This window comes from Cygnus olor, chromosome 29 (genome assembly GCF_009769625.2).
Source record: "Cygnus olor isolate bCygOlo1 chromosome 29, bCygOlo1.pri.v2, whole genome shotgun sequence".
NCBI classification, from domain to species: Eukaryota; Metazoa; Chordata; class Aves; order Anseriformes; family Anatidae; genus Cygnus; species Cygnus olor.
Window position 1 is genome coordinate 375,828 of NC_049197.1, and position 12,001 is coordinate 387,828.

General features: G+C 49.0%; 1 protein-coding gene across 1 annotated transcript; it reads left to right on the forward strand.

Moving 5' to 3' along the window:
• The first annotated feature begins 7,624 nt into the window (after window positions 1–7,624).
• LOC121061037 (exendin-3-like) lies at window positions 7,625–8,653 on the forward strand. The gene is made up of 2 exons (XM_040539327.1): window positions 7,625–7,725; window positions 8,497–8,653. The coding sequence occupies exons 1-2, from the start codon at window positions 7,625–7,627 to the stop codon at window positions 8,651–8,653; spliced, it is 258 nt and encodes an 85-aa protein (XP_040395261.1).
• Window positions 8,654–12,001: the final 3,348 nt, after the last annotated feature.

Below are 12,001 nucleotides of genomic sequence, written 5' to 3' on the forward strand. Positions count from 1 at the left end.
CCTGTAAGGGATGGGGCTCAGCTCACCCCAGCACCAGGCACAGGTGCTCTGAAGCAGCACCCATGGGAGAGCAATGGGTGCCCAGGGCACCTCCTGCTGCCCTCTGCTGGGATGCACCACGGAAAAGAGAAAGAGGACATGGAAACCCTCACCAAAACAGGTGCACCCCATGGAAAAACCCTCTTGCTTCCACCCCAAAGCACAGGCAGGGCACCCCATGTGAAAACAAGTCTTCCTCACCCCGGCATGCGGAGAGCACAGGCTCAGTGCCGGCTGGATCAGGGCTGCCTTTCCACTGCCAAGCTTCCTCTTACTCAAACCTTTGGCCTCCGCTTTCCAGGATACAGCCCACCGCTGCCCATTTGTTCCTAATCTCCCTCTTGCAAATAAGCAAAGTCCAGGCACGGTTCATATAATAGGTCCTTGTGTATCTGGGTGGTGGTGACATTAAAAAAAAGAGTAATAAAGTAAAGAAGGGAAAATAAAAAAGCCTGCAGCCCAGAGGGCTGCCTGACAAAGGCGCTTTGTTGGGAAAGGTCAGCTCCGGAGCCAGGAGGGTTTCCCAGGCACAGCCGTTGAGAGCAATGAGGATGCGAGGACTTAGCAAATAAGGAGGGAATTAAACACATCTTTGTTAAACCACAGCCCCTTGGAGGCCTCTGCAGCGTCCAAGCTCCTGTCCAGGGGAGATGCATGCTCAGGATTTGGGCTGTTTTACTGCAAAGCAAAAGGTTCCCAACATCACTGCCTGGTCTCAGCCTACAACCAGCACAGTGCTTTGGGATGGCACAGGAACAAGGGATGGGTCCTCAAGGACCCTTCTAATGTAGCAAAACTGCAGAGCTGCATATGAGGGCTGGGAACCAGCTCAGCTCAGAAACCACCCCAAAAAATAACCACTAACAAACCAAATAAAGCTTCTGGCATGTGTCCTCCAGGATACAGGCCCTTCTCTGCTGGCTTGACATTAATCCTATTTGGCAAGCCAGCAAGAGCTCTTTTGCCCACAAGCAAGGTGCAGCTGCAGGTTTGTATAATGCCCTCTTGTGCAGACTCAAAAAAAAAAATGGATGAGAACAAACTCAAAACATCCTACACAATTTGCCTTTTAAAAAGGCCATAAATAAAGCAAGTCAATTCCCCTTCCCCAACAATTCTTTCAGTTTTTAACAGCTGGGATTTTTCCCCTGTCCCTACAGCTGTATTAATTTGGTGGCAGAGCAGCCCTTTTCCTACCAAAGCAATGTCAGCTGGAGCAAACCAGCCTTTTCTCGGCTTTTTTAGAAGTCATTACTTTTTAATCCAGTTATCCAAATTGCCAATTGCTTTCCCACACCAACAGCCACTGCTCTCCCCATGTAAAGCTCAGAGTTCATATGAATTATGGTATCTTTAATCAGCGCTAATTGCCATTAGAGGGGAAAGGGATATAAATGCTATCAGCTTGCTTTGTTCCAAGGGCATAAAAAAATATTTGTCGGGTGTTTCATAAAGAAATCCTGTAAGAACAGTTAATCAGCAGTTAAAGGCTCCCTTTTAAGTGTGGTGTGTAAATATGCACCTATTAGCACTAGTGACATCAGCAGGCTTGTTTTCCATATGTCTTTGTCCTTGGTTTTGCCCCATTGTCTGTTTTATGATTTTGCTTTGGATTTTGAGCTAAAAGCCACAGCTGAACCACACTAACAGCACAGCTCAGCTCTCCCTCTCTGCAGACAGCATCCCTGTGCTCATCCCTTCTGTACCACCCAGCTCCCAAATACTCCTTTACGTGGAAAGAACAATGCATCTAAGATTGCATCTTTGCTCCAGCAACCACCACATCTCAGCAAGGCAAACTTCGGTTCAAGCACAGCAACGTGGTTTGCATTAATTAATAAGGCTCTTCCCCACCGCAGAGCACACCCACCCACATCAAGGCAAGTTCAAGGACTGCCTGTGAATGAGACTTCCCTTGGCACCAACATCACCAGAAGCAAACATCCAGCAGCCGATTAGCTGCTGGGCTTCAGCATGTGTAACATCTATTTAGCACCAGCCCTGCTGTCTCCAATAGACCAAATTAGCCAGAAGAGGTACCCACGATTGCTAAGAGGGTTTCTACATAGGCATGGGAGCTGCAGGTCTGAAGGCTACCACTGTATCCCTTCAGAGGGACTCAAATCCTCCTGTGCAAGGCTTGAGCATAGCAAGAATAAATTTTGCACTAACATCGTGGAGAAAGGAGGGCTCAGATGGGTTATTTGAGAACAGCATTGACACTTGGTGCAAGCAAGCAGACAAAACTTCAATCTCTGGGGCAAGGAGCTGAGGCCAAAGGGTCTGAATTCTGCAGCTGGAGCAGGCTGCAACTCCCAGAGTTTATCACTCTGTGTCCCCTGGGGTAGATTGAAAGACATAGCCAAACATCCCCGGCTGAGCAAACACAGCTTCCCTATCTAAACAAGCAAGTGAATCTTGAGGCATAATTTGTCATCTAATTGCACCTACACACCCAGAGTTAATTGTTGCATTTGAATGCAAAGAAGTTTTGATTTATGGCAAGATCAGGTTTCATCAGCTGGTTACCAGAGATGGCTGCCAAACTAAAAGCCACTGCAAACAGCCAAAGTAGGTCTCTGGTAGGCAAGATTTTTGCAAATCTAAAGACACAAGGGTTATTTAATCTCACAGAAGCCTGTTAGGGGCCCATAGAGATCAAGAGGGTGAAATTAAAACCTCTACCACATGTGTTCCAGGCTCCACTGAGGACTTTTTAGCCCATGCACAAAGGTGAACTTGTCTCGTTAATTTATGTAAGATTTTGATAATGTTACAGGCAAAACCAGAAAGCAGATAAGAAAAAACCTGTCAAAGTTTTCCGCATATCAAAGCCATTAACCACCATCTCTGTCTCAGATAATGAAGTGGAATTAAATAAGAATCCCCAGGCCTAAATTGGGATTTTGGCAGGCTGCAGGCACATAACCACCAAGGCAGCAAGCCAAACCTTTTTACAGCCACAGGAGCACCCAGTCCCGTGGGCATCTCCCCACACACTCACAGTTTTGCCTGCCCAGAACTGTCCCAGCTCAGCTCCCGTGGGGCCCCAGAACGAAGCAGCAACCACTTGGTGCTGGGCCAGGGTGCCCTGAGGGACCAAGCCTGCTCACCACAACCTATTAGCACAGCTGACAACAATCTCTTTCCTCCAAAAGCAAGAGGGAAGCACCCACCTGTCACTGCAGAGCATCGTTTCGCTGCAGAGCATCACGCTGAGGGCCCACAGAGAGCAGGGGAGCCACCAGGCTGGCAGGCTGAAGGCCTTGGAGGGGCTGAGCACCGGGGTTTAGCGGCAGCGAGGGCTCAGCCCAGTGTCCTGCATCCTGCTCCTCCTGCTGATTGCTGGGTTTTCAGCCAAAGCCTCTGACCTGAGCTTCACATGGTACCCAATGACGAGCACCTCCCTCTGATGAGAAGGAGCAGGGACACTCGAATGGGAAGTGTCACCACTGTGGGACACACACAGGGTGTTCCAGTCCCAAATGTCAGCTCCCCAATGGCCCTGATGTGTTTTGCCAGCAATCCCCCATTAGTTTCCCATATGGGAAGCTTGCCCTTGGCCATGGCACCCAACAGCTGTCCTTTTCGCATGTGTCTCGTGGACATTTGGTGCTCATGAAGGGTGTTCAGGGTTGGGAGAACAAGGGGAGCTGGGGGCAAAAGAGATCTCAACCAGTTTCCTTCCATTCTTCTAGCACTGAAGGGAGGACAGCGACAGATTCAGCCAAAACTGAGATCCACCATGGGGTAGATACAGTCTGGATGTGGTTTCGGGATGGGCTACATGGCTTTGACCACCATTCCTAAGGGCTCATGGATCCAGTTGAGCTCATCACAGCCTGCACATCACGTAGCTCAGCCCCACCTCTGCTTCCCACCATGCTCTTCCTCCCTGGCAGCGGAGGTCAACCCCGAGCAGGAGGCTGCAGGCCCCCAACTCTGCGGCATCAAAGGCAGAGAGTGGTTCCTGCCTCAGAAAACAAGCATTAAGGGGAAAAGAGGCAGGAAAATCAGCCAAGATCCTTAGGAGTTGCCAAAAAACCTCTCTGGGAACACAGAGTTTCTTTTTTAATGGACCTCCTTTTGCTGTTAAAGAATACCTGTGAAGGAAAACACAGGAAAAAGTCCAAAAGAGGCCGAAACTGAAACTGTGCACTCAGCGTCGCCCTGAAGGAGATGTTTCAGGCGAAACCACTGACCCAAGAAGGTCTTTCTTTGCTCAGTTATGCCTTGGCAGTAGCAAGCTCTGACACACAGGTATAAGATTGCATTTAATTGTGACCAGCGAGGGAGGAGGCCACCAGCAACTCCAGCCATGGGGACAGTGAGACCGCAAGGAGCTGATTCATGGGGCGCTGGGCTCTGCGTCGCGGGGCTGGGAGGTGTGCACAGGGGGTTGGTTTCCCATCCCCTGTTCTCCGGAGCAGGGTGGGACCCGAAATGCACCCTGCAGAGCTGTGGAATATGACAGGGCTCTTTGCAGAGGATCCAGGAAGGTGAAGTCAAAGCCTTTATTCCTTCTTAATCACGGTCAATCCCTCCAAAACTAACCATCGCTTGGTTTGATTGTGCCTGCAGCTACAGGGTGGGAGTATCAGAGCAGTTTGTTGTGTCTAAGGTGCCTTCAAGCTTGTGCAGGGGGGTAGCAGGGGATGCCATCACGACCCCACTGCTCCAGGCAGGGAAACCGAGCCCCAGGGCAGGAGCTGGCTGGTGACAGCATGAGGCTCCGCAGGTCTTCACTGTATTTTAAGGACAGGTTTAAAACTCAATGCATCTTTTTTCCAGCCTGATTGTGGACAGCCCTGGAAGGCCATGTCGCACTGCCACCATCGGATCAGCCTGACAACTCTTGCCTCTCCTGGTGCTTGCAGATACCAAAGCTGGAGGCAGGAGGGCAGACTGGTCACACACCTGGACCTAACAGGGAAATGTCCTTTTTCAGAGGATGGATGGAGTGTGGGTGAATTTATCTAAACACTGGCAAAATGGGAACATGAAGCATGGTCCAGGAGTTTTCCCATCACTTCAGTCCTTGCAGGGAAGGTGCACCAGGCAGGACAGACTGAGTGCTCTGGGATCCACTAAGCAATGGGGAGGAAGCAGCGAGGCAGAGGAAGGACAGGCAAAGGGCAGGCAGACAAAGGCTGCCACCTGCTGCCCATAAAAACCTCTCTGAGCCCTAAAACAGGACAAAATCCAGATCTGTGCATGCATCTTGAAGCACAGGTCCAAGCTCTCACAGTGCCATCCCCCAGCATGGGAGAGCCACCAGCAGCTCAGCCCGGGTGTGAAGAAGACACTCGGAAAGGGAAGACTGTCACATCCCAAAGGGCCGGTGAAAATCACCCCGGGTAGTGGAGAAGGAGTCTCATAGGACACTTCCCCATCCCACTCTGACACTGGGAGCCACTATTAAGAAAAGTGAGAAGCAGCACAAAAGCATTGCCCTGGCTGAGCTGAATTTCTCTTCTCCCGAGCCCTGCGCTGCTGCAGAGAGTTCGTGGGCCTTCCAGGCCAGGGGGACATCGCAAACAGTGTCACCAGGAGCTAATTTGGTAGTGTTAATAAATATTCTGTCCAAGTGATGGGTGGGAGATCTGGACCTCTCCTCTGAAGGTTGAGCTAATTAATCTCCTACCTTCCTCTGATGTCAGGCTTTCTCATGAGGCCATTGCTGGCCCTAATTAAAAGGCTCTTCAAGATGAGTGTCCCCTGAACACCAGTCGCATTTTGGAAGTGACAATAATTACAGAAATTTCTTTGGTAGAATAATAATAATTACCCAACCACGAGAAGAAAGGTCCCAGGAGGAAAGGACAGCAAATGGTGGAGAAATCACGGATTAGAGTCCTCGTATCTTCTGGTAGCTGCTGTTGGGCAAGGGAAAAACATGGCCCTGCTTCCTTAAGGCTTGCTGGTCTCTGCCCATTGACTGTAAACCTGTAAGAAGTGTGTATTTGGACCCCCAAGCACTGAACTGTAGAATTTCTTATGCCAAGAGCTCCCCCAGTGTCTCCAAACCACGCAGAATTGCAGTCTGCCATCAATCCTCCGGTTGAGCAGCCCTTAAAACCTCATCCAACCTCCCGGCATCCCCAGGGAGCCCAGGGCTTTGCTCTGTGTCCATAGGGAGCTGTCAGCACCAAGCACGCCTCTCCTCCAGGACCAGTTCCAGTTCTTTAGGGTTGCCATCACTTCTGCTGTTCTCCAGCCTAATTTCTATGGCTGGAATTGGGGATTTAAAAAGGATGAGCCCAGTTCCCAGGAGACACCCCTGCAAAACTATTGTCCTTGGCCTGACGAGTTGCAGATGTTCCCCGTTTCTGGTCTGAGCCTGGATGTCCCATGGGATAAAACGCTGACCCAGATCCACAGCTGCCCATAGTGCTTCCAGTCACCCCCAAACTGATGAAATGACACTGATCCCCAATTCAGATTTAGCCCCAGGGGGCAAAACTAGGCTTGGTTGGAAAGCGGTGTCTGTCCATCTTGAGCTGTAAGCCTGAATTTTACCGTGCAGAAGACAGCAGCAAGTGCCTGTGTGCTTTTTTTTTTCTTTTCTTTATGTTTTTAACTCACACCAAAGGTGTTTGGAAGGGCAGCCCTGCAGGCACAGAAACCATCTCTCTGTGCAAGATGTGCTGTGGCAGTGAGGGGGCCAGCTCACCTGAAAGGAGAAAACTGATGGGTCACTCCTGTGGTCCAAGCAGCGAAAAAAAAAAGATAAAAGAAAGAGCAATGACAAAAAATCTACCTCCTCCCTAAAGGTGTAAGCTGAAAAATATGGTAACAACTATATTTTTGCAACAGCCCCTCTTAAAAAATCCTGTAATGATTCATAATGACCCATCCAACTAAAAAGAGGAGTACCGATGACCTACCTGTCAGCTTTTAGCATCCTGCTAACAAGCTTAAAAGCACCAGTAAGGAGTAGAGTTTAGCCACATCCAGCTTGAAGGAGGAAAATAGGATCTTGCTTTTAGGGGAACGGTTGTCCCTGCAGAAGGTAAGTGCCTTTCCCTCCCTTCTTTACTACCAATCTACAAAGAAATTAAAGCAGAGTAATGAAAGTGCTTGATGATAAACCAAAAGCCTAATTTTCTGCAAACAAGGGGCGGGGGGGTAGCATTTTACTCCTTTAACTGCTAAGCCATCCAGCCAAGATAGGAAATGTAAAACTCTAATTAGCCAACTCTTCTGAAAGCAGCTTTTCTGAGCAGATAACGGTCAGGAAAGTTCTGCAATATTGCGGTGATATGTGTGAGATAGAAATATTGCTCCTGGATAGAAAGGGGGGGCTCGCGGTAAAGTTTATTGCGATGAACGATGTCTTTAGGTTACACAAACCCATTCCTGCAGCTGTGTGCCTATGACTGGGCAACATCGTACGTGCAGATAGATAATGATGTGGTTTCCACATGCACCCACCAATATGTTGCCGACACACCTGGAAAGGAGGCTCTGTCGTGCTGCATCCACCTCCTGCTATGCTGCAAGGATTTGGGGGGGGGGGGGGGGGGGGGGGGGTCAAAGGTAATTGCAACCCAAGACTTCTCTTTCTTGACTTCCAGGAAGGCAAATGAAGATCATCCGCTGGCTGTACCTCTCCGGGCTGGTGTTTGCTGTGCTGATCCCGGCAGGGTGGCAGATGGGTCTCAAGGACCTGGCCAATGCATCCAGGTACGGGCGTCCGTGGAGGTGGCCGAGGGCGCAGACAGCGGCTGTCAGAGCAGCTCAGCTCTGCTGCCGGCTGAGACGCGAGCGTTCCCAGCTCAGGGGAAACCTTGCAATTAAAATGTGCCTGATTCTTTCATATTTGTCTGGACAAGCTCCCTCCTAGTGCTCTGCCAGCCCATGCAGGGACATTGCCACGTCCCCCAGAGATTTCACAGTGCCCAGACCCAGGGGTTGTGTCGGCAGCACAGGGAGCAAGCCTGACTGCTGCTTTCCTCCCCACTTAAAGGGGCATTGGGCCCCCGAAGGCTGAAGGCAGCTTGTGTCAGGAGCTATTAGCTAAAGCAGATTTACTGGACATTGCAAGGAGCAGAGAGATCTCTGCTGCCCACAGAGACCCAGGGGCAGACCCAGGATGCGGCGATGCTGTGGGCATGGTGCTGAGCCCACCTCCACCCTGGGTTCCACTGTTTCCTTTGGGGTCCTTCTTCCTGGGCAAATTTTTGGAACGCTTCCATCGGCACCCCATCTGCATGCAGCCAAGCAAGGTACAGGATAAGATACTACGTATATCGAATTTAAGGGACAACGCTGGCCATGCTTGCCAGACCCCATGATTTTTATACATTTTTTTTATACAGTTTTTCTGGAGAATGCTCCATATACCATGCTATTTTTTTAGCCCCTGCACAGAGAGAGCACAGGAGCCCTGCTATTTTATATGCATCAAACCCCGTGTTTTCACCCATCTTTCCCCCATCCTTCCCTCCCAAGCAGATGGCACTCGTACAAATCCCAGAGCGCCCGCAGCTTCGCGTCCAACATCAAGCGGCACTCGGAAGGCACCTTCACCAGCGACTTCACTCGCTACCTGGACAAGATGAAGGCCAAGGACTTCGTGCACTGGCTCATCAATACCAAGCGCTACAGGTAGAGGGGCCAGGGGAGTGGGATGGCGCTGGGAAATACCCTCCCTGATGCAAACTGATAACACAGTTTTAGATGTTTTCTACATTGTCTCTTGACATGCCTGCAGATGTCCATATTTTAAATTTTGCCTTCTGAAAGGAAAACAAAAAAAAAAACCTTCAAAATGCTTGAAACCTGAAAAACATTGACCACATTGGATACAGTTGGGTTTCTGGCTACGTACCCTCATTCATCACATATCCAAAGGAAAAAAAGCACATTATGAAATCATCCCTGGCACATTCTTATTGAAAACATCCTTGTTGGCTTTGGCCACGTGCCATGGGGCAGGCGAGGCGCTGACCGCAGTGCTGCCTACCCTCGAGCCCATGTGGGGCTGCTTAGGGCAATGTCTGCAGCGGGTACCGCAGTGGTGTCTTATTTTCAGCAGCTCCACAAAGAGGTACCTGAAGGAAGAGCCCCCCAGCGTCCCCTTCCCAGCCACTGTCCTGCCAGCAGTGTAAGTCATCTCAAACTGCATAAAGAGAGTAATTTCAAACTGTATCCATAAATCAGATGGGTCTGGGGCAAAGGCAGCAAAGCGCCACTTCCCGAACCTACCTCTCCTTTTTGCTGTCTCACGTGGATTTTCCAGCATTTCCATGCAATAAAGTAAGGAAAGTGAAGCTGTTTTGGGGCAGGGAATTAAAAAGTTCATGACAGGCAGAGGCAGTTTTGTTCTCACCGTGCTTTGTTCTGACATTTTCGCTTCATTTCTGATTTAATATGGGGGGATCATCATCTGCATTTGTAGGGGATATTATAAACAGTTCGCCAGAGCAAAGTGGTCCTTTGCCAAATGAGGAAATTGCCGATGTTTTTCCAGCGTTCATAAACTCATTTGGGGGAGTTTCTATTTTGTGAAGGTCTTTGGTGTTCATTGCTTCTTTCCCCTTTTTAAAAGGTACAATTAAGTGGCAAACCAAGGCTTCCCCAGCAGCGCCAGCCTGTGCTTCATTTCCCACCTGCCTCCTGAGTCTGCACACACCAACGCTGCCGCTCAGCTTTCCCTTCCAACCTCTTCCCCACCTGTGTATTCTCTGTACCTCTTCCTGCAGCACTGCAGATCCTGCAGCTTTCCCCAGATTGTAATAAAACCCTTGCTAAAACTGTTTTCTGATGTCTCCAGCCCATTCAAGCACCCCATGGGGATCCCACACACTGCTGGCTGGGGGGCTTTGGGGCAACCAGGCTCTGAGCCCCAGTTCAGCTCAGGTTTTCCCATTTTTCTCCAAATTCTTTGAGATTTAGGTAAAAGAGCAAACAGGATGCACCTGCCTGACCCCATGAGGAGCCCATCCTGCACAGACCTGTGTCAGATGGGGTGTTGTAGGACACAAAAATAAATAAATGACTATATGAAAGACAACTAGAACCCTTCTGCTCCATTTCTATGGAAAATAGTACCAAAAAAAATCCTCCCAGGGAGAAGAAACTGCTTGTTTTTTGCTACATATCAAGGGACGTAAGTGACTTTGCTCAAAAAAAAAAAATTATTTAATTTCAAATCTTTCCCCAATCAGCTGGTTCCTGACACAAGCCCCAAGGGACACAAATTTCCCTAAAATCAGCACTGCTCACTCCCCCATCACCTCCAAAACACCTGTAAAAATCTCCAAAATACAGCTCCAATTCCTCTCTGTCAGCAACACAGCCCTTCAAAAGACACGGGAGTGGCACAGTGAGACAAACGAGGCTTTTATTGGATTATTTTCCCATTATGTTCAATGAGCAACAGAAAAACCAAGGCAAACAGTGCTGTGACGGGTGAAACACGTCAATCGACAGCCACGATTTGCAGACAGGAACCACGAGACAGCGACACAGATTAATGGTGTTCGAGTTGCACAGAATAAGCCATAGATAAATCAAATTCTTAAAAAAAAAAATCAAAACTTTGAACTGGCAAATAACACAGATTTGGTCAGATATTTTCTTTTCCTCCCCGTTTTATTTACAACACTGAGCATTTCCAAACTAGATCATCTCTTACAACAAAATAAATATATTTCAGTTTCTCTGAAACAAAAATAATTTCTCTATTTCTACATGTAGCATGCCAGGAGGAAGAATATACTAGGAGGGGAAAAAAAAAAAAAAAAGAGTCAGCATCTTATTTATTACCTTTGTCCCCCCCCCCGCCCCCCCTTCACCAAGAGCTTTCCATGCATTTTATTTTGGGAAATTTTTTCACAAGGGCCCACAGGAGGTCAGAGCTTTGCTTTGTGCATTGCTGACTTGGCAAGCCTTCCTCCTCCTCGCACCCCTGGGTGCTTTTAAAGCATCATCCTGTAAAAAAGCAGCTCTCGCACATCGCCCTGGGGAGCTGTTTTAAGGCACCAAAAATGAGGATAACACCCAGCACCCTTTCTGCATCAAGGGGAACAGGGTTTGCTGCCAACCAAAACATAATGGGTCACATCAAGGACTTTTTTTTTTAATCCTAAAGCAACTCCTGGAATACCTTTGGAAGGGTTCTCCCCACCCCCTACAATTTTTCTCTGCACATGGAATTATTAAATCCTCCCAAAATATGGAGTAATCCACAGATTGATGGCGCATAGATGGGAAAGGCAGAAGCAGTGCTGGGACATGCAGCGGGCCCCAGGGGTGATTGCAATTTCATTATTAATGAGACCTCATCTTTCATTTAAATATATATATATATATAAAATAAAAAGAAAGAAAGAAAGAAAAAGACTAACCCTGTAAATAGGTAAAAAAAAAAAGGTTGAAATCCAGAAGATGATCATGTACCCCGTGCTAGGGCACACTGAGGAAGCCTGGCTTGCTTTTTAAATAAGGAACCACCAGAATTTTCCAGCACCCCTGAGGCCATTGGCAATGCAGACCCCGAGTGAGCCCGCTCTCGCGGAAAAGCAGCCCCGCTCGCCTTCGGGCTGGTTTCTTTCATGTTCTCCGAGGGAATGCTGCCAGCTGCAGGAAACCGAGTGCGTGTGGAAAACAATCCCAGCCTCTGGCCCTGGTCCCTGGACCACAGGAGGGACCGGCTCTCTTCTCTTCAAATAGAGGCAGACAGAAAGAAAGTGATTGTCCCGAAGCTCGAGGGGCAACAACTCCTTGTTGGGGGCTGCTGGCAAGCAGCAAGCGGAGCCTGAGGGGCGCAGGAAGGCAGCAGGGCTGGGACGTGCATGGGTATTGCAGAGGAGCAGGCACCAGCTTTCACGCAAGCAGCTCGGTGAAAAGCCAAGCGTTGCACCTTTTCCTTCCTCCAAGCTTATTTTATTTTCCCCTTCAAGAACTAAACCAGTTCTCTCCCTCTGTCAACCACCGTGTCACCCTGGCAGCCATC